Here is a 24,301-nt window from a genome sequence, read left to right as displayed (position 1 = left end):
ATTTTTTTCTTAAACATCAAAAGCAAGAGAAAATAAGCTAAGCAGTAAGAAAGCAAAGTTACTATAGAGACAAATAGTACAAGGAATAGTCAAAATGAGCAAGGAATTAGCAGCTACATAAGAGGATGTCACTTCTCTTTTAACGCTTCTGGACACTGCTATCATTTGGATTCTGGGGAGAGAAAACTAGAGAGAGAAAAATGCTCCTTACTTGCTCTCCTAACCTGAACATGACCAACTCCACTTTGACAGAAAAAAAGGATAGGAAGACATGCCTCTTCAAGAGATTATTAGGGATTTGAGGACAGAAAAGTGTAGCATATGCAAAATAAAGCGATCGGTAATTGCAGTAATGTCTARTATTTCCCAACACTTACTACAGGAGCAAATGAGCAGACATGCCTTGGCTTGGCCTCTTTAATAAAGTCACAGCCCTAAGATGTTCACTTTAACTATTGCAGAGGCTCTGCAAGGCACTCATGAATTCCTGAAAAAAAACACTGACGCTTGACCCTAAAATGCCATTCACTTCAAACAGTAGCAATTCAGCTGATTGATGAGTATGTCACTGGTTTGTACAAGGGAGACAGTCTTGCTGCTTAGGTTGTTTCTATTCATTCATTTCTGAGTTCTACATGTTTAGAGTTTTTGGTCTTTTTTCCCCCTCTCTCAAGAATAACAATAACTGAATTAACTTACCATCCCAACTGTAATTCTCTTAAGCCCTTAAATTACTGATACTTACATGAAAGCTTAATCCATTTTCAGGGATTAACTCCCTGAATAATAAAAATTAAACATAACAGTTTTTATACCAAAGTAATCAATTTCCTCAAAATTCGGTGTGTATTTGTTTTTAATGAATTTGAACTAGATATGAAAAGCCTTAAGTCTATTTGGTTCATTAAGAATATTCAAGCACATGTCATGACATGCTACATTTGTTAAGATTAATTAGAATATATATCCTTTAGCAAACTGGTCATCAGGTATATTTATAACTCTTAGAAAGTTGATTCGTTGTGGTACATAAGTACTGTAAGGTTTGAAAGGTCATACTAAAATCTTTACAGAAGTGCCAAATCCCACCGTTTGTACAGAAGTGGATCACCATTTGAATTAGACCTACAGAAGCCACCTGCTTCCTACCTTTTCATATTCATGACATGTCAGTTAACCTCTAATTTGCCACTTAAAAAATATGAAAAGGAGACTATAACACAAGGTGTTTGGATCAATAGGGAGCTTTGGGAATTCTAAAAGTTCAGTTGTCTCGTAACAGTTTCAAAAAATAAGAACATTTAAGCTTGAGCACTACCATAACCACATCAGGAAACTCTCATATTCTGTAATAGGCATGGAGTGAGAAGAGTACATCGCGCAAGAATCCATTCATTCCTCCCTCATGGAAAGAAAAAAAAAAAGTTCAGGCACCATTGTACTATCATCCACACTCTTCTAGATCTCAGAAGCAAACATTCAAGCACCCACCAGTGAGTACCAGCAGCATATTGGGCATGGGTATATCTACTTTCCAGCCCTGCAGGAATCATCTTGAAAAATACAAACTTACACAATCTCTTTTTTATGGCATTCTCTGCATAGAAATACAAAAGAAGAGATTCCTCTTTCTTTTTTCTTTTCTTTTCTTTTTTTTTTTTTAAGAATTGGCTTAGGTCTTAAACATTTATTGATCAAATAATTAAATGATCACAGCATACAGGTACTAGAGACAGAATCAAGGTTGCAAAGAAACTTTATTCTGACTTCTCTGAACACTGKTTTTTAAAACTGCTGAGCTGAACATATTTCCAAAAGGTCAAAAGATTACAATCAATATATTGTAACACATTGTTTACCCAGTCCTCTTTCTTTAGCATCCATTAGGCAGCACATGAAGTCTTCCCATAAAGGGGGAAAAAGCCTAACTTGAAATCCCTATTCCCGGAAGTCTTGTGCCTACAGGAATAGAGTTGGACATATGGCAACCCATATGATCAGAGACATAACACACTCGCTGCCTCATATTTCCAGAGAGGCACAACCATTTGTGGGCTACACTAGGTGGGGTGAGAGATTCAAAGGGCATTACTCGCTCTCAGCTACTTGAAAGACACTAGCTTTCTGTGTGGAGAGGGGAGATATTCTTAATTTGTCCCTGAATACAAACAACCTCTGCTGAACTTTTCTTCGGAGGTTCACAACCTAACCAGAATAGGCAACAATGCAGCTATAGCTGCCTTCTTCCATCTTAAAATGGATGGAACAGCCAGCAAAGAAGCATCGGAAATAGGAAACAAGAACAAACCTCACACATTTGAAGATCACTGGCCTGCATTAGAGTTGCACTCAGTGCTAACGGGAAAACAACTGGCTACAATGGACAGACAGCTAACACTTCCCCCTCCTGCTGCTCTTTCAAATCATTCAGTTTAAAGTTATCACAGAATCACAGAATGGGTAAGGTTGGAAGGGGCCTCTGGAGATCACCTAGTCCAACCTCCCTGCTCAAGCAGGGTCACCTAGAGCATGGTAGACGGGGTTGCATCCAGGCGGGCCTTGAAGATCTCCAGAGAAGGAGACTCCACAACGTCTCTGGGCATCCTGTGCCAGYGCTCCGTCACTCTCACAGTGAAGAAATTSCCCCTCAYRYTCAGGTGGAACTTCCTGTGGTTCAGTTGGTGCCTGTTGCCTCTTGTCCTGTCACATGGGACAACCGAAAAGAGTTTGGCCCCGTCCCCTTGACACCCTCCTTTCAGATATTTACACACATTGACACGATCCCCTCTCAGTCTTCTCTCCTCCAAGCCAAACAGGCCCAGCTCTCACAGCCGTTCCTCATAGGGCAGATGTTCCAGCCCTCTGATCATCCTCGTGGCCCGATGCTGGACTCTCTCCAGTAGCTCCATGGCTCTCTTGTACYGGRGAGCCCAGAACTGGACACAGTACTYGAGATGAGGCCTCMCCAGGGCTGAGTAGAGGGGCAGGATCACCTCCCTCGACCTGCTGGCAACAGTCTTCCCAGTGCACCCCAGGAGACCATTGGCCTTCTTGGCCACAAGGGCACATTGCTGGCTCATGGTCAACTTGTCGTCCACCAGCACTTCCAGATCCTTCTCTGCAGAGCTGCTCTCCAGAAGGTCAGCCCCTAGATTGTACTGGTACAGGGGGTTGTTCCTCCCTAGGTGCAGGACTCTGCACTTGCCCTTGTTGAACCTCATGAGGTTCCTCTCTGCCCAGCTCTCCAGCCTGKCCAGRTCTCTCTGAATGGCAGCACAGCCCTCGGGTGTATCAGCCATTCTTCCCAGCTTGGTATCATCAGCAAACTTGCTGAGGAGGCACTCTGTCCCCTCATCCAGGTCATTGATGAATAAGTTGAGCAGGATGGGACCCAGTCCTGAGCCCTGGGGGACTCCACTAGCCACAGGCCTCCAACTAGACTCCGCGACACCGATGACGACCCYCTGAGCTCTGCCTTTCAGCCAGTTCTCAATCCACCTCACTGTCCACTCGTCTGACCCACACTTCCACAGCTTATGTAGGAGGCTGTTATGGGAGACAGTGTTGAAAGCTTTGCTGAAGTCAAGGAAGACAACATCCACTGCTCTCCTCTCATCTATCATCATATATGCCATCATAGGAGGCTATCAGATTGGTTAAGTATGATTTCCTCTTGGTGAATCCATGGTGGTTACTCCTGATCACCTTCCTTTCCTCCACATGCTTGGAGATGACATCCAGGAGGAGCTGTTCCATCACCTTTCCAGGGATGGAGGTGAGACTGACCAGCCTACAGTTGCCTGGATCCTCCTTCCTGCTCTTTTTGAAGATTGGGGTGACATTGGCTTTCTTCCAGTTCTCAGGCACCTCTCCTRTTCTCCACAAMCTTTCAAAGATGATGGAGAGCAGCCTGGCAACAACATCCACCAGCTCCCTCAGTAGTTGTGGGTGCATCACATCAGGGCCCAAGGATTTGTGGATTTTTTATAAAAAGAAATCATTTTCTATTCAAAACAGAGTATGTATTTTCATCTCATAGCCATGCCAAATCCATATATTTTGCCTTAAAGAACAAGAGGATAGTTTTCATGGACCTAAATCACGTATGGTGTCCTTTGAAAGGTAATAAAGTAACTGTAAATAATGAGATAATAGCTTGGAGGACTAAACACAGCTTACTACCACCCCAACCATTCTGAACTATTATTACTTAGGATAGAGAGGAAAATAGATGTCTTATTGAAATAAAAAAAGGCTATAAAACAAATAAGCAAATTACAATAGAAAATAATCCTTCTGGGTGAAGACACTTCTCCCAGGGGCTGCCCCTGTCCAGTAAAAGGCTCAGTTGGTCATGCTGTAGAAGACAATGACCAATTCCAAAAGGGCTCCGTTTTACAAGTATCAGATCTGGAAGCTTCTCCTCCATCTAATCACAATTCTAGGAGACTGAGTTCCAAACTTAATGAAGTTTGCCTAATGAATGCAGTACTTGTTTTTGTAAATAAAACAAAACATTCATCTGAGTTAATGGAAGGAATTTAAGTGTGAAATAGCAAAACTATTAACAAAACAATATGCTCTTTCATTAAGTAAGAGTATTATTCCAAAGGACTGCAAAATATTAAATGTTAAATTTATATTTAGGTAGACTTCAGTTTCCTGAAATTAGACAAGTAATTTCTTCATTTGATAGCAAATGCATTCTCTACGCTGTCTGGATTATCTAGCAAATCTTACAACAATACATAAACAGTAGGGTCACTGAACAAAAAATGGTCTATCTACAGTTCTTTGAATATATCAAAGTGCTAGATGAAGAACTGAAAACTGGCAGATTTTTTAAAAACTTACAAGAGATTACTGAAGTATGGGGAGACAAATCTTTGTCATGTGTTCCATGACAGAAAGGAATATGAAAAAAATTAGTAATTCATTTTTATTATAATATGAAGTTAAGAATTGAGATTCACAAAGTATGATACCAGCYACAGGATTGCTTACTGTATTTATTCTGTGGAAGCAGAAGAGACTGAGCAGTGAGGTACTAAAGACAATATTCAAAGTAACCTAGATGAATTAGGCTCAGAAAAGACTGCAAAGGTTCGAGATGCATAGCCACATTAAGTAAATAAGGAACAAGATGGTAAATTAAACTGCATGTCAGTTAAGTCCTGCACKCTGAGCTGAAAAGTAACCATTAAATAGGTACTTCACAGAAACTTCGATTATTTGAGATGTCACCCATACAGACTTCTTTCTTCAATGGATGTGTACCATGAACAAATCTCATCACTTCTGAATAACACTTCCACATGGGTTTTTATTACCCTAGTTGAGGGCTGAGCAGGAGATCAGGTTCAGAAGAGAAGGCAAAAGTGGAATTTGTAAAGTCAACAGATTTCAAAGAACTACAACTATAGAAAGCAATCATTTTGTCTTTCCCTTTCAGTCTCTGTTTTCCTGTATTCTAACACAAGAGGAACTGCTTGGAATCTATTTGAAGACTGATACAGGAATTTCCTAACAAAGTCTGTATCTGACCCAAATGCTTGCACCAAAGACTAATGAAACACAGGATGTGAATCCACAACATGACTTTGACACAAAAATCTTCAGTTAGATAGAACATAGATGCCCAGACTTGAAGGGAAAAAAATGCAATTCAAGTGGCTACCTCATTTTCAAAATGCACTGTTGGTCAAACCAGGACTGCAACAACACAAGTCAAGGAAATCAGTCTAAGTGGAACAATTAACATGATGTCACTAAACCTCTAAGGAATGTCACACACAATAGGCCTAATACATACATATAACCCTTCTAACCATTCTATCTTACACAATTACAAAAGGAAATGTTTTATTAGCTGATAGAAAAGATAGAAAGATAGAAAAGATAGAAAATTAGCAGATGAAAGACCCAGAAGTGAGATGCTCATCAGTCCTTTACAATCAAGCTAGGATTTTAATATTTCCTAAAGCAGTGGTAAAAACACACAGGAATCTATTAGAGACTCTTACCTTGTTCATAAGGACAACCTACTGACACCACTACTAATGCTTACATGAGAGCTAGAGAAATTGGCAAGATTACTTGAGGAAGAAAGATTAGCTGGATATATTAAGATCATTTGGGCTACTACTGAAGAAAATCGCTTCTGTATTATACAAATAGGACAGATATCTATATTAACGCACCCCTGCTACGGAAATAATCTATTTTACAGCATAGAAAGCCAATTTCTCTTCARAACTGTTAGATAGCTAGAACCTAGTTAGTCATGTGTAAAAACCTGAGATCCAGATGAAAGGAAAATGTTTTCACTTTCAAAACAGCAGGACCAACAGGATGATCCTACTAATGGTCAAAATTTTAAGATCCAACAGCCTTTGTATGGCAGAAATAGAACAAGTATCATTCAGTTCTTGGTTTTGCAGGGCCCTGGACAGGCATCACCTACCGCAACCAGAATCTTCCAATGGAGTAAAATTGCAGACTTTGATTAGCAATATGTCTAATTGTGGGAATGACTCAAAGGGAATCTAAGAAGTTTTGAGAGGTCAACTCAAGGTTCCAGTTAAATTTCTGCTCAGACAGCCCGGCAGCAGCATCTGGCATTTGGAAAGGACTAGCTCTACTGCCAGAGTAACCTCATTACAAGTATGCGCCCAAGTCCTAGAGCACATCCTCACTGTTCAGTTTTGATGATTCCAGAAACAAAGGACAAAAGTCAATACCTCCTCAAAGCAGCACACATTGGTACACTGCGAACTGAAAAGATTAGAATTACTACTGTTCACATACTCAACTGTTTTAATCCCTAGCAATTGAGTGGAAATGCTTCCTTGGAAAACTCAGCCTAACATTAAATGTACAGTTATTAAAGTCTAAGAAAATGAATATTCTTATTATTGATATTCTTGCYTTAAGAATGGCTGAAACATGTAGACTGCGCAAGACCTTACTGATCTAGGGAAAATACGGCAATTTCTACCTAAAAAGGTACAAAGAATTCAAGTTTTCTTAGTGCAGCAAGAGGATTTCTTAATTTGATACACAACTACAGACCTCATAAAAAAATATAAAACAAGAAAATTGAAAGCAAACAATTATCATCCCCATGTTCTTTATCTGTAATCAGGCTCTGGCAATAAAGTTGTCAATATTGAAGGCTATCACCTATAAAATATCTTAATGACCTGAAAGGAACAAAATAATGTTTAAGAAAATGAATTAAACTATTGAACAACAGAGTTTAATTCCAATGATGAAATGATGAAACAATAGATTTCATACAAAAATGCAATGTACAATTTCAGCCCTGCTATAAAATACAGGTAAGCATTTAAACATTTGTGAAGAAATCAATTATCTACAACASCTTAGACCAATTAAAAGAGCAGATCAAAATATTATGTTTAATGCTTAGGTTAGTGGAGGCAARAAAAATTAATGAGAAATGAACGGTGATGGCAAAGCAACCAGTTACATGCAAGAAGCAGTCAGTGACAACTAAACGAAAATATAGACCTAGAGCAACTCCATTTTGAGAAACCAGGAAGAAGAAGACTCAAAGAAAAGAGCATCTGTGAATGATGGACCGGAACCACRCAGAATCCAAATTCACACAGTTAAACCCAGCAGCACCCAAGGCAAGGCTGGTATTAGATAGTACATTAGGCACAAGCATACTGCTGAACTCACGTGACTGCACAGTTTCTCACTTACAGCTCCCTCACAGTTGGCTTCAGATGACAGCAAAATATACTCATACCTGCATCCAATTTTGTTGGCATGCTCATGGTACTGTCCTTACCTGTCTTGGTTTTCAAGCTCAGTACACTAATCCTTATTCAGTTGTCATGCCTATTTACTTAAAATTTTAATACAAGCCAAAATAGATTGCAGAGCCTTTATTTCATTTCCTTTTTGCATCTTCTACTGTTAATTCTAAATGATGGGAAACAAGTTCTAATGCAAAAATAGCAGTCCTTCAGCCTAAATAACTCCAAAATCAAAAAAAGCAGAAGTCCAAAGCTTCCCGACAGGCAACTGAAATATATTCTTTTCCCTAGAGCAAATTATCCAGTTATAAGAGTCAAAACAGAAGGATGCTTTTGGGGGGGGGGGGGAATATTCTCCACATGATTCTGAGCATTATACCCTAACATGACTTAAATCCTTCCTCATTGTTTGAAGTAGATGTGTACTTACTGTTCTATAACGCAGATTATAGAAATAAAGTGTGCACTTCTAATTCCACTTTGCATTTGTGCATTTCATTACAATAATTTAAAGMCAGAATTTTCTACCTTCCAAATAACACCTGATTTACTTAATGTCATTAATTCAGAAACATGTAAAAAAGCCACTAAGAACCACTGATCTAAATATGTAGTAAACAAATTAATATGGACTGGGAGAGAAGCATTCAGTGAGAATATTGGATTATAAAAAAGAAAAAACAGAAGACGACAACTGTAAAGTTTTCTGATCTGCATGAGCATGCTTGCGACAATTTGACAACAGTAATAACATTCAAAAATTGTTCTTCAAACAGCTATAGTTGTCTCCATGTATGGCATCAACACTAGGCAGTTAAGAGATTGCACAGCCAGATTGCTTCCTTCCTGCATTCTTTCATGAATTTTAAGAGAACCACCATACCCTGAACAAACATCAAGTCTAYTGCAGTGAGGCAAAGCACTACTGTTTGCAAAATACTGCTTGCCCAATTAGCAGAATACATCGGGGACTGTTTTAATTTGATGAACTGAGGAAAAGTCAAAATACTTCTTTTGGAGGGAAGTCATGTTGTACTTTCAGTGGTAGTCTTTTTAAGGAGTCAACAAGCATATGGACAGAGAACATATCCTGAGGGTACATAAGAACATCCCTCAAAAAAGGCTCTTGAGAAAATCAAGCTGTCAGAAGACAAGAAACCRTCTTCACATGGATGAATAATTCATTAAAAGACAGAAAATGAGGTAGGTATAAATGGCCAATTTTCATTGAGGGTAATCGCTAGTGGGATTCTACAGAGGAGCGCTTGGGTGCATGCTATTCAACACACTTACAAATCATTTGACAATGCTGYATATGCTGCAGCATTCATATCTTGAAAAAGAAGGCTAATTGTGAGCAACTGTAGAGCCATTATATAATGAGTTTCTAGACTCCATAAGCAGTCAAAAAATCCCCAAAATACAATTATTCAGAAAAGAACAGTGAGTAAAATAGAAAAAAGAACAAAGTTCCAATCTTCCTCTCAAAGAAACAGAAGAGCAGAAAAGATAAAAGTAAAAACTATGTGTGAGAAAAAACACAGATACGAGAAATTACTTAACAGACCAAAACTTTTCAAATAATATAGACACAACTGACTTCACAAGAAAAAGATGAATAAGGAATATTTTCCCAGGTTTTCCTCCAAGAATTAGACACCCACTAAAGAGAGTAGAAAGACTGTTCAAAACAAACAAAATAAATTCTTCTCCACACAATACAGACATCAAGCTGTGGAACTCCTTGTAACGGGATATTACAGATGCTCTGAAGACTCAAGAATAGATTGGACAAAATCATGGAAAAATACACTGAGGGTTATTACATAAACCTTACTGCCTCTGAATCCAGAAGCACCAACACTGCACAAACTTTTATAAACCTGAAGAGTAACACTCAGTTACTACATGCTTGTCCTGTTCTTTTCTCTCTTCCYTAGGCACCTGTTTTGGGCAATTTTKGGAGACAGTAATGATCCTATATTGATCTTTCATTTGACCTGATGCAACTTTTTTTGCACTATCAAATTAGTCAKCAATTCTTGCGAACTATGTACTTAATGACAGCTGTCTTTCCAAAATTGGTTATTGGGAAAAAGAAAAAAAGAAACCACCCACACATTCAATATACATAAAATGTTCAAAATTTTCTCAAGGTAGTCACATATTCCTGATTTTGTAAGGACACAGCTGCATACACTTGTCCTAAGGCCAGTTTCATTTACTTTCAAAACCAAATCTGAAACACAGAGACTGAGCTACAATTTGCATCATGAAATTACCTTTCTTTACTAGCTAACGTGGATGGATTTTCTTCTTCCTTTCTTTTGCCATGGAAAAAAAAGGCAATGATGGGTAGGTTATTTGCAGATGTGCAGTTCAGATAAAACTGCTGTTCACCAAGTACTTCTTCATCAAAATGATGAGAGGAATCAAGAACATACTTGTTTTATACATATACCTCTCACTCCCTTTATCCTTTCATTTATCTTCTACATAGAATCAAAGGCTGAAAACACAGACACAGAAAAAGAGGCTGAGCAGAAGTTGTTTCCTTTGGCTTTCTCTTCATGAGGATTTTACAATAAGATGACTCCAGAAGCTTTTAATCGTATTCTCCAAAGATCATCTCTGAATCTTTACCTTGAAATATATCATCTAATTTCCTCCTGGTAAAGGAACAGTATTTACCTCCATCACATTTACAAATGTGCTGGTTATTTGGCAATTCAAAACAAAACAAACAAAAACTTCCACAAAACTTGAAACTCTTGACATTCAGGTATGCCCTTTTACTTTTCAAGTTCACAGCTACTCAGATGATGGTAGGCAACAGCATCAGAGCAGTTCAAGCAGCCCAGTTACTGTTACAACAAAAGATGACAAAAGCAACATAATAAACTAATGAATATTTTTCCAGAGTAACTTAAATATTTCACTTGTTTTCCAGATCGAAAACTTGACAAAAACTTGACTGGCATTACACCCCCAAGCTATACTGTACTTGCCAAAGGTATTAGAAAAATAAACTCCTCTGCCTGACTCAGCTCATCTCACAGCAGCCACATGCCCTTGCAGTTGCATTCACTCCTAGGGGCTTGGGAGCACTGCTACTCCCACTTTCGGCACAAGATAGAAACGCACTGTCAGTTCCCCATTGCTCAGCACCAGACCTGTGACCAGAGCTCTCCATGCAGCTGCTGCAGCAGCAGCGGGCAGTCGGCTCAGCTCAGCAGGCAGCAGCAAGCTTTCTTTGGTAGTGGGCAGCTGGTTCAGTCACACAGATTTAGTGGTGGGGCTGGGTGCGACAGGCTGTGGCAGGCCAGGCAATAGGACARACTCAGGAAGAGTGGGAAGTTGGTGGAAAACTAGTAGTAGGTTGACAAGTTAAAAATATTAACTCACTAGCTAAGACAGCTGAAAACCTATGTTTTTTTCCTTTGACATCTTCCTTATTAACCCAGAACACCTCTGAGGATTTTTTTCCATATGTGTGAAGGAGCAGAAAATTATGTTACATGACCCTGGAACATGCCAGACTAGAATCCCTCACAAAAGACAGAAAGGCTGTATGTGGTCATATGTTAGCGAAAAAATACAGCACTGCATTACAGCCTTCAKATTCCACTAGGTAATACAAACATAGCCACAATGTGACTTTATGGGCACCCTTCTCTTCCTCCTAGAGCACAACATCCATCCCAAAACACAGCTGGCAGGCATCCCAGATTAAACAGTCCATTTGCATGCCATGTGAGATAAAAGAAAAGGAGAGGCATGGACACACTGCAAATGCATGAGACAGGTCTAGCATGGTAGAATATGAAGTAACAGCTGACTTCTTAAATCTCTGTCCACAAGAATGGACATGTCTGTACACAATTGCCTACAATAACTGAAAGCCCATGCCATTACTCCTTAGGAGAGACCTTTCTCAGCATCAGAAACATATCTAGACATATCTGTTTGTTTACGCATGTATACATATATCGGACCACCATCACATAAAGCGCTCATCTCTAGGCAGCATGTGTCCCCACGCAAAGTCTAGCAACATACTGCTAGTACTATAGAGCGCTATGCAACTTTCAACTATTTCTATCATTACTTTGTTTCACTTCTCCTGACAAACCCTTTTTTACAGTGGTGAACTGTTTTCCAAACATCTAGGAAAAAGGACCTGCAAATCTTTAAGAATCTCTAAATTATCGGAGAGAAGACTTCATCTGAAAATCCTTCTCTGGTACATCTTCATTTTATTTTTAGGTGGTTTAAGATTATCAAAAAAAGGAGGAAGGAAGAAAAAAAAAGCAAGAGAGAAATTACATTTCAGAACTGTAATTTCAGAAAGCATCAGGTAAGGTGCAAGCCAGTGTATTCTATTTTTGGCAAAGGCTCATGTTCTGTTGCCCAAGGTTGTTGTTTTATCTTTTTATTTTCTTAAAGTCAATCAACTTCTTCAATAAACGGTTTAAGAAAAAATAAATAAAGGTTGAAGACTGATATAAACCAGTTAGTACAAGCTAGATCACTCAATTTAACTCACAATAAAGGATCTTCAAACTTGTGCTACAGTGATGACTTCATAAGATACGGAACTTAAAGCTGTCACAAATATACATAGTGGAGAGTCATAATCTCCAAAGCTTGTATCAACTAAGTAATTTTCATGGTGTTTCCATAAGATGCTGTTCACAGAAGATCATCAAATAGCTGTAGGGACAAATCAATTTCTAAAGAGCATGTATCAGACTTGGTCATTATGATCCCCAATAGCGATCCCAAATGGATTAGATTACAGCACGGGAAGCTGGCAATACCATCAACTACTCTGGTTTTAACTAAACCCTGGAAACCTTCTAATGTTACCTTGGTGTTTGTCGTATCTGCTCATTATCTTGCATACTCCATTTACCAGCAGTCTAATGATGACCTGACCTAGATTACCACTAAACTCCACTTCTGCAATGATGCTTTGAACCTATCATCAAATAGTTCCAGCATCTTAAACAGCCTGGCTACCTTTTATTTTTCTTAAGCTCAGTCACTGTAATCAGAGCTGCACATCAAAGGTAAAATCAGAAAGAGAAGTTGTACCTTCTCTCTCTGCTATACTTTCTCCTCCCCTTTGTATATATCTTAAAGGACAGGAATAAACAATAAATCTTGAGATCAACAGCACTTTCAAAAACAGGCAACTTTCAAAAACAACCGGAGCAAGTTATTATCCTGCTTCATGAACACAGAATTTCATTTCATTGCCACAAAAAGGCAAGAGATGGGGGGAAAGAAGCCTGAAGCTATAAAGGTTCATATCATATATCATCTATAAGTGAATATCTTTAAAAACTCATCAATTCCCAGTTATACACTTCCAAAACAGCACCACACTACTAATGCCTTGGCCAAGCTGTTGGAGAGATACTATTCARGATCATATCCAAAGAGCAGCTATGTAGTCTGAAAAGTAAGGCCCTTAGTAGGATCTGCTTTACAATTTAGAATCAYCAAGTCAGACTGCTTCTGTAAAAGACAGGCAAGAGTTTCCACATAAAGATGCAGGTCCATTAAAGCAACCTCACTAGGTTTTGTTACGCAATTCAAGTGACTGACTCGGGCAGCCCACSAGCGTTCTTGCTAGCATGCGTCAGTGAGGCACAGAGCACCTTGCTTCAAAGTTTACCTCCTTCCCTCAGTTTGAAAGGGCTTGGCTTTAAGACTTAGGAGATCAGTGCAGGCCACCTTCCTCCCCTTCTCTTACCCCAGCCTGAACCCTGCAGGCCTTGCCATGCTGGGAACACTGATCTTCCTCTTGGCATAAATGTGGATATATGCTACTTGGCAGGGATAAGGGGAGTCTGATGCGGAAGGTTAACAGTATACCTACCTTCTAAATTTAATCATGTTTTCTTCACTTGAGAATTATCTGTAACCTAGTTTCCAAAAGATTCATGCATCCGAAAAGATGCAGTGTCAACAGCAATACCTTCTTCTTTTGAATCTCACATGAAATGGAAGTACAACAAACTGCACAGTAACAGCAGAAAAAGTTTGAGTCAAATCATCTCTGAGATGTATGATAAGAACAGATTCTGCTGAGCAGCCATTTTTTATAAAATAAAGAAGAACATCAGATTTGAAAAAAAACAAACTCTGTAATGCTTCTGTAAAGGCAATACAACTGGGACTAGTGTAATTGCAGGTAAATATAAATTCGTAAAGTACTAGTAATAACAATACAGCCAAGACAGCCCTTGGCATAAGAACCACCACTTCTTCTTCTTCCCCCCAAACAAAAAAACAACCACCAAATCAACAATAGCTGGTTCTACTTTAGACTTGGTAAATAGCTAGGACATTATGGTAAAGTTGTTCCTACAAAACAACCTTGAACAGAGMAAACATAACATGATTTGGCTAAAAATTAAACGGCACAAGGTTTTTTCCAGGTCTGGATTTTAAAAGGACAAACACTAAGGGAGCCAGCTGACAGAGCTGCTGGAACAAGATGATCAGACACTTAAATGAGGAGGAAGTCTGCAATTTCACTAAGTCAGAAATGCTAAAACTACAAAGGATAAGCATCCCAAGCAAGGAGAAAGAAGCAGAAGGTCCTCCAGACTTAAATGCATTAGGAGAGATATTGGAAATAAGCAGGCAGAGCAGGGAGACTACCTAGACGAAAGCTGTAATTGAAAATTGCTAAAAACCACTTCCATCAGGAACACTGAAAACAAACATTAGAAACATGTTTTCCTGCCATATAAAGGAAAGTCTCCTCATTTCATAGTGAATCTGGGTTACAGACCAAGGCTAATCTAAAATTACTCTTGGCTAATTAAGCAAGAGAACTGCTTAGCAAAGATGTCAAGATCACACAGGTGAACATTAAAGATTTTCAGCATAAAACCTGAGTTCAACATCTGAAAAGAAAACAGAAGTAAAAAAAAGGATTCGAGTATAAAGATAAAAGRAGGTCACAAGTTACAGATGACATACAGCTATAGAAAAAGTAAACTGCAGTACTGAATGCCTCAAAAGAGATGTTTCTAATAGAAATGCAAGCAGTGCCAACGTGCAAGGCAGTAGTGAAGAATTATCTAGGAGTAGTTCTGTTCCTCCATTTTCTAGGATAAACTAAGCCGGAAAACAGGACAGAGAAATTAGAATGATCACAGGAATGGAAAGCCTATCTTATCAAAGAAATAAAAACGTGACTTGTTTCAACCAAGCAAATCCAAAAAGGTAATATGACTCTTGCTGATTAATAATCAATTTAGAATAATAATCAATAATCATAATAATCAATAATAATTAATTTAGGATAATAATCAATCAATAATCAAGTATTTAGGATGCAGGACCATATTTATATGAGAACAATTTATATATATGTGTGTGTGTGTTCTTATACATACACACACAAATATATACATAAATACACACACAGAGTCCACGAATTAATCTAACTTGCAACAGTTTTATACATGTTATCCTTGGAAGGCTATTTCAAAGCCCCACAGCAGAAATAGCAAGAGAAGGGAATATATAATGCAATAATATCTGAAGCAGAAACCAGAGCCAACCTGGAAAGTTTCTTCCATTCTTGTATTCCGAATTCCATACAAATCAAAGTCTCAAATCAAATCAAAGTCTAGGCAAAGGTGTGAGCACTACAACAATCTTTCCACTACTTAATGTACAAGTATGGGTGTATTGGTGTTCAAAAGGAACAGAACAGAAAGTCTAGATCTTTACTTTGGGGCATGAAACTACACCATTTTTCCCCTCACTTTCTCTCCTCCTTCTAAATTAAGTAATAAGTATTTCAAAGCAATTTTTAAGTGCTTTAAAAATCGTAAAATTAGTATTTTATAGTATGCAAAAGTCACTAACTACGATTAAGAGATTACTATACTAGATATTTTACATGTCCCCGCTCCAGCATTATCACTAYCTAATTGATTCAAAAAGCATCTCCTTGATTATCAAAAAACAGGGACATCATCTGACCAGTCCTGGGAAGACGGCATTCATGTCACCTATATGTTGTATTATTCCCCAGCACTCCCCAAAATACGTTCATCTAAAAATTAAAACCCTCAGGAGTTTTTATTAACCCCTAAACTTGCCAGAAACACTACTGTTAATTGTGCACTGTTAACACATGTCCACATGTAATGGGGCTACAGCTGGTCAGAGCTTTTGAGGGAGTCAGTTCTCTGTGTAACAAGCATCCCCAAAAGCTTTTAGAACTCTGGATTTAGAATAAATTCTACTTTCCTAAAAAGGCTACTTAAAGTACTCTGTAAGTAGTAAACATAGAACAAACTAGAAACAAAGGGGGCTTATAAACAAACACTTCTCCATATTTTTTGTTGGCAGGTCATCTCCTCTAAGTTTGATTTCAGTCCAGCAACTCAGAGGCTTTCCAGGTTGCAAACTACACAGTACCCTTCAGAAACCTAAGAAATTTCATGGCAAAAGTTTGTTGCTCCCTCTTCTTCTCTGCTGTCTCACACTATTTTCTTGTACAAGGTTCAGTGCCTGCAGCACCCTTCATACTCTTCCAATTCCTCCTCCACTCTGGATGCCTCTTTCTCCTGAGCATGCTAACTTGCTCCTCTTCCTGCCTGGATGACTCTACCCAACACGTTAATCCTCTTTATAAGGGAACATAAAGAAGTAGGATAAATACCATCTTTCACATCATACTAAAGAGTAATGAACCAAGTTCTAGAACAAAAGCAATCATAAAATAAAAGGCTTGAACAAAAGCAATCATAATACCAGATTCTGAATGGTTTGTTTGCACATAGCGTAGTACAGAAGCTGAGATTACACTGTAGCAAATTTAAACAGGTATCCATACACTATAGGAGTTCATTTTCTTTTTCTTTTACAAGATCTCACCCCTTCACTGGGAGCAGGGCAAGGAGAAGTGTACCTAGTTCAAGTTCTGCTCTCTATCTCATGTTCCAACAGGTATTTTTTTAAGGTTGATGCTCATAATACAATAAATTATTTGCTGAAAAACACAGTTTGGGTGAATATTTGTTAATTTAGTAAGATATGAGAACAGTTTCAAGATTAAATTTAAGGGGAGGACAGGAAACGACAGAGCAAAAAAAAAAAAAAAATCAAAAATCCTCCAAGTATTATGATACTTCTGAAGCAAGTGCTCCAACTCTCCTTTTGCAATGAGTTTCCTCCAGAAGTCTACTTTTTCCCTAAGCATGAAAAAGAAAAGCTAAAATTTTGATTTGAAACAAAACAATTTTTTCTAGGCTCAACCTCACAGCAGAAAAAAGGATGCTTACACAGTCTTAATCTCTATTTTGGTTATCCGTGTGAAACAGATTCAAAATCAAAAGTAAAACAAATAAAGCAAAATACCAATTACAATAAGAGCCAACCTCACACAAGATCATTAGCCAGCTACCTGAAAAGATACAAATAATACTGTTCGCTTGAAGATTTTTATAACCAAGACTAACATACTTAATGTATACACAGTATAATCACACTCATTCTTGATGCAAAAGTGGTTATGACAAATTTGTGCCTTCTTCAGATACCACAGGAATGATGAATACAGTATGAAAACAAGAAGAGAATTAAAAACAAAACCAAAAAAACACACACATAACATACACAAAACATACAGCTTTGCTATGTATGTTTCAAAAAAAAACACATGAACTTTATAGCCCAGTCTTATCAGGTGCTGCACATCCAGGATCAGTCCAGGCTTAGTTTTGATGCTAGTGATTAAAGGTAAGTGTTTTGTTATGAGAAGGAATATAAGAAACCTTCAGGGCTGAGTCTTCAACAGTTACAATCACTTTTTCAAACTGTCAGTCTTACAGAACTGGGGCAAAAAAAAATGAATTCTTTTCTGGTTCAAGTAGCATATACAGTACAATGCCACGTGCCAAATACAATGCTATTTATTCTATCCCAATGCATCTACATTGCCAAGCATACCAAAAAGCTCCAGCTCCAAATTAACCAGATTTTAAGGAAGAAAGGTCTATTCAATTATCTAGTCTGATCACATACATATAACACAGGCTGTTATATGTGCTGTGTGTTATATATATAACATACACACTGTCTTTCTTGATCTTTATTCTCCTCATGTTCTGTACTATTTAAATGTCATTTGTAACAGTCATATTTCACATTCCATTGCTCAGACATTCACATCCCTTCCCTTGAATTTCTTCGAAATCTTCCCTTACCCTGAAACCTCTGTTTTGAACTCTATTTTTTTTCTTCCATTCAAGTCTGTGTATTCAGGATTCTCAGTTCACAGGTCAGGTAACAATACCACTTTGCCTTATCTAGATCTTTTTAAAGCAACTTACACCAAAATTCATCTTGTGACTAGCAGCTTTTTGGCATCTTGCACACACATTTTACCTTGTATCATATTGGCAAGGGATTAAACATGAAGGTTTAGAGAAGTCTTTTTTTTTTTTAATTTATTGCATCCCTAAATATTATCACCATATTCTGTTATCAAAGTATCTATCAAAGTAACAGTGTGCACACAGACCCAGCTTAGGTTTTACAACATCAAGAATATACTTTCTACAAAGGATAGTTAAAGTAATTCATTGAATTATCACTGAAGTAACTGATAGACTTCTTTGGTTCACATTTCAAAATATTTACATTGGAACAGAATTTACTATGAAGCTTGTGAAGATTTTCAGAAAGATACAGACAGAAATACTTAAAAATAGAACATATAACCTACCAAATATGTTGGTGGAATGTCCTTTCCTGGCAATTGGTTTGAGCTCATTATGTCCCCATCCATACTGCCTATAATTGTCCCAGGCATGCTTCATCATCTAAGAGATGGAAAAAGTAAAATTTAATGATCTCTCTTACAAAACTGCATTGTACAAATACAACATTTTATTCCTTACTAGAGACTTCATCTCTCATGTTCATCCCAGAAGAGTGGTAATTGCTATCCCACTATTTCTATACATTACAGGAGACAGATTATGTACTATGAATAGAGTTGATAACAACATAAAGTGTATTTGACTTGTGCTGTAGGATGTGCCGCATTTCTGAAATTCTGGCAAAGTTTTTTTTCTTCGTTAAACTTCAGTAGGTACACAGACATTTAACCAGAAGTATCAGTTAAAAATACTGGCTAAAGTCTGAAGTGCAAACCAAAAGAAAAAAAAAATCAACCACTCTTAAATATAAAAGGGTTTTATATACACTAGTGCACTAAAATATGGCAAAGCAGTGTTCTGAAAGGCATAATAAATTGCTTATTAGGAATATCTACTTGACAAAGATATACTGTGGAACAACTTCTACCAGAAGAAATATTGAAAGCTTCCTTATTTGGTATAACAAAGCTCTAGAAAACCTGCTCACAGACTAAGATTCATGTACTATTTGTTCCACAAAATACTCCCAGTTCTATCTAATAGATGTTTCCATTCCATAGTAAACAAAGTACTTCTGAAAAACAAAAGGTCCTGTTATCCCACTAGGATTACTTACACAAGTCAGCCTTAAGTCAACCTTTTTWAAGCATTTGTTAAAGCTTTTAAAATTCCTTGATTATTTGCATATGGTTGAAATTCAGCAGTGATCAAATTGCAGGGTGTGCCATGCTGTAAGTACACAATTGCGCTTTAAAAATCAAGAAAGACTAGCAACCTAAATAGATCAAAGTTAGTAACAGGAAGAAATTTGATTCTAAAAAACACTGCTCCAGGACAAGCAACAGTTAGGAACAAAGGTATCCAAAATAAGAATTCTAAAACAGTAGTCACGTAGCTGTATCCATAATATTATGCATATTTTATTTTCCTATTATGTCTTAAGAAATGGTATTAAAAACTGTCAATATAAAAATAAATAAATAAAATAAAACTCCAGAAAGTGTATGGAACTCAAATTATGAGAAAGATTTCCACAAACTTGAGAAATGCTTCCCACAAGGAGAAACTATTGCAAATGCAATTTCACAAATCTAGATTAACCCTTCAAGAAACTTGATTATATTAGCGCAAGTAAACTATTCATTATGATTTGCAGGATTGTATTTTTCTTATTTTAGTCAGAGAGTCATAGTACTCGTAGAAACAATGATGAAACAAGCAGATGCTGGCTAAAAAGCCAAATGCCGTCTGTTACCTTCTTAGCACTACTTTGCGTAAAAGTGAGACAGCAGCTCTCTTCTCTTACTGAGTTCAGGATTTAGTAGAAGCCAGGAGCCTGTGATCCCAAATCTTCCAAACCTAAGCTGCCTGCTGAGACATGCAACACACAAAGTCCTTGTCCCCACACAACCAGCAAGAGGTCCCTGTCCATCCTACATGGTTGTAATTCTTTCCAATATAAGCTGAGGTACGGAAAATTTGCAGGGAGTTAGAACTCACACCCAGCCAATGATCCGAGACACAGCCGAAGCATAGCCCTCGAAGCTGGGAGGTGCTCTCGTGTTGAACTTGCATCAACCTAGCCACAGGTGTCCCTCTGAGATGCCCTGGTTCCCACTCAAACTGTGTGCCTCTCAAAGTCAGCCCACATGCTGCTTTTGGTAGCTATGCCAAAAGATTCTGACAACTCATTAGGCAATAATACCACAAAATTTTCTTTAGTGTCTTGAATCTAAAAGCATAAGAAAAAAAGCATGCAAGTATTATACTAAATGAAGAAAGAAGAGCTGGTTCATTAGCATTCACAGCTTCCTTGGTGTTTGCCATGCATTCATCAACTGACCAATTAACAGCCATGAGAACCTCAAGAGGATCACTCTGGAATACAATGATCCTCTTTTGACAGATAAAAAACCACAGCATGACAAAAGCAGTAAAATCTTGATCACAATTAGCATAGAACTTCCTCGAAGAGCTCTTACTAATGTTATCCAGACTCAATCTACTGAGCTTTGCTGTAGTTTTACATAAAATTGTTTATTAACTTAAGATCATAGAATCAAGAACCACCGCATCCTTCTGTCAGAAAGGGCCTCACAAGGTCTCTAGCCCAACCTCCTGCTCAAAGCAGGGACAGCTAGGAGATCAGATTGGGCTACTTAAGGCTTTATCTACTAAGGATGGGACAGTCAATGTCTTCTTGGGGCATTCCCCTCTAAACCCTAGCATGTAGGTTCACCTTTGAGTTCTACAAATGCCACTCTGGAGAATCAGACTTGTACTTTTAAAAGGCAGGAGAGGATGAACCTAAAAAATTACTCACCAGTGAGTTATATCTGAGTATAATAAACAGATGGATACCTAAACAGCAAGATGACTATAATGCAGCAAATCTAACCAACCTGCTTCTGCATTTGGAACTAGAGCTTCTAAGTTTTTTGAATGCATCATATTTTATGAGGAGAATCAAATGACAATTGACATTTTGGTTCCTTAAAAGTCTCAGATAAAGTGTACACAAACACATTATAGATCAGAAATTAGCTCAGACCCAAAAAATTAAAAGCAACAAACTATTTTCTCATGGCAGAACGTTAGTCATAGATTATTTCAATATTCAGTTTGTTATGCTATGGTGGAGTGGGGAGTGAAGAAGGTGCATATTCGACTACATAATACTTAGGTCAGAAAAAATCCCCTCCCCCCAAAAAATGGAAATAGCATATACCAGTACACAGGAAGTTTTTTTATTTGTAAGATTCTAAGATAAAATCTGGAGAAGACAGAAAACAAAGAAACTGATTTCACCAGAATCATGAATTAATGCAGAAGTAAGTTCAAAAAATGCTGCTAAGACCAGAAACTCTGTCAAATGCAAGAAATAAGAATTGACTCAATTTCTTAAAGTTCTGAGCTAGAAAATTATACTTTGAGGAAACTGAGCTACCTTCATGAACATTCTCCCTCTCCCTTACTTCAAAGAAAAAATAGAGTGCAAAACAATTGTGTTATTATAGTAACAAGTCAACTGACTTTTTTAGATGAATATTCAGTATCAATTCTAGCACACAATTCATGACTCTACCGCAAAAGTGAGCAAATATCATGTTCAGGATATCATGTTAGCAGATAACTGCCCATTTCATGCAAATGAGAAAGACAACAGCTCTTGTACACAATATTATGCTTTGTAAGGATGATATGTCAAGAGAGCTCACAACAACAGGAGACCCATGTTACTGCTGGAAGCGGTAGCAGGACATACTATAGATATAAAAGCTATACTATTGTGAATAGTTGTACAATGTAGACATTTGAAAGAAGATACCCTGCCAGGTAAAAATCCAGCAGAGGATATTACTTTGTCTCAGGARGCATCAACAACATGAACCCCTGATCTAAAAAGTGAGATTATTTCTATAGTTGTGCCAGACAGCACTTGTGCAGTGAAAATGAGAAATGCTGAATTACCGTTGGAAATAGAAAGAAAAGTTACAAACTTCCAAGACGCAAGCGAAGTCTCAGGCACTGACTGTAACCTCAGCACTAACAAGAATAGAAAGAAGGTGAGAATAATTGAGGCGGGAAAAAGAAGACTTAACGAAGCCAGTATAGACCCAACTTAAGCTTAATAATATGAAAATAATTATCTGATCCAAACACAAATCAGTAAATGTGAAAAAGGCAGCATAGAGATTTCTGTGGTTGAACTGCCTACTCGAAAACAGTTTGCCAAGTAGGCGCTTGCAGTTTGACAGCATATCAGATGAAGAATTTGCTCTTTGTCCAGCACAGCACAATTCTTCTTACCAATGGACTTCTTACTCCTTCTGTTAATTCCAGGTGACAGCTCTTCTTTTTGACAGAAAAATAACTTATGTGAAATAGGTCCACTGAGTATCTGTTTGGAAAATGTTTATCATGAGATGGGCCCAAAAATACAAGCCAGCAAGATGCATGTACAGCTTGGTAATCCTAGGAAAAGATGGATCTGGAGTTTGCTGTGATAGAGCTAGAATGGCAAGAATCAGGACATGTCTCTGAAATGAAATTGCTTTTGTAGGAACACTGTATCTAGATGCTTTTACTGATTTTAGAACCTGTGTGGCTTATTCATGGGATCTGATCCTCTGTGATTGCTGGGAAATCAATTTTTTTATGATGTGAGAGTGGTAGTGAGGTCTTTCAAAGAAAATCACGGCTATAGCAATAAAAGGAGAAGCTGATCCTAACATACAGTGATTGAGAAGAAAAATTTTTTAAGTTCCATCACTACAGCAACGGTGGTTTGAATTATTGTTTCTAAGGACCCCTTTCCATTACCCCCCAAAAAGGGCAGACAGATAGCAAACAAAAAATCAGGGTTCTGTGCAGCAAGCAAAAGTAAGTTTCTGGGCAAATTGATGAGAATGGCTGTGCCCTAGAAATGGGGAAGTATCCTTCTCTTGCCATTCACTGCAAATGTGCATAAAAGACAGCAAGATCGCAAGTAGCTTTTGTTTTCAAAGCAATCTATTCTGTTTAAAGATATGATTTCCAGAGATCATATAAACCACCTTCAACTTCTGTTTTTTAAATTAACCAAGGACTTGCTGCTCAATTGGCAGATTAAAAATTGGAAACTGCTTTCCTATTGTCTGCAGATACTGCTTTTTGGAGGTTAAGGAATTATCTTTTCTTTATACAGTCACTCAGATTTTTGCAGAAACTTAGAAAACTCTTACAGATTGTTTTATTATTCTGGGAGTTACAAATCTCTGCCTATAGAGAAATTATTTCAGATACTGCTACGTCTTTGCCTCCATCACTTACTCCTGAACAGTATCAGTGAAAAAGTTTGTTGGGGACATGCTCCAAATACACACTGGAAGCTAGGTCTTCTTCATTTTCTTGAGGAATTTATTAACAAATCCATTGCTAAAGACTAAAATGTATATCATATTAATACAAACGGAAAAATTTGTCCTTTTTTTGTATGCACAAAAGACTAAGGCTAAAATGTCTGAAGGAACTAAGAAGGCACAAATATTTCCCATTTGTGAGATCTGAACAGAAGTAGAAGTAAATGGTCTAAACTTGGAGACCTTATGGCAGTGAACTGACTGCTCAAATTTGTATACGAAAGCCAAAACCTTTTCCCCCCCTCTAATGTGGTGAATCGGTATTTTCAACTTTGTGTGTTTTTACTACTTTAAACAAAACTGACGGAGTCACAGGTTTGACTTGTCCTGTGTTAAAAAAAACAGGAATTTCCCAGATTATCTTTGTAAACACACACAACTGCACATCAAACAGAAGAAAGCTGCTCCTTTCTTCGCTGTCCCAGTCTTGCCTTTTCAGGTGTCAGTATGATCATCTTCACCAGCCTATTCTGTATTTCTTCCACTTTTGTCACAGTCTTTTTGAAACTAGGAGGATAGAACTGCACATAATATGTAAGATACAGGAGCACCTTAGCTTCATATAGTAGCATGAATATTTCACCTGTGTTGTTCTCCCTTCTTAAAATATTGAATATTTAATTTGCTTTTTGTCTGATACTGACTGAGCACTAAGATGACCTTTTCAATGAACTACTGTAATCACAAAACC

At 37.7% G+C, this 24,301-nt stretch overlaps 1 protein-coding gene across 2 annotated transcripts in view; it reads right to left on the bottom strand.

Annotated features, from left to right (window-relative positions):
- The window catches only part of MAN1A2 (mannosidase alpha class 1A member 2), a 158,665-nt gene that overhangs the window by 93,244 nt on the left and 41,120 nt on the right, over positions 1-24,301 (bottom strand). For both annotated transcript variants that reach the window (XM_085324548.1, XM_085324549.1), the window contains exon 3: positions 18,553-18,649. In XM_085324548.1, the coding sequence (XP_085180674.1) occupies positions 18,553-18,649 (97 nt within the window). The remainder of the gene's footprint in view (positions 1-18,552; positions 18,650-24,301) is intronic.

This window comes from Rhea americana, unplaced genomic scaffold (assembly GCF_003343005.1).
Source record: "Rhea americana isolate MKP2758 unplaced genomic scaffold, rheAme1 scaffold_92, whole genome shotgun sequence".
Taxonomy (NCBI): Eukaryota; Metazoa; Chordata; class Aves; order Rheiformes; family Rheidae; genus Rhea; species Rhea americana.
Note: the sequence above shows the minus strand (reverse complement) of the source record. Positions and strands in the feature narration are given on the sequence as shown.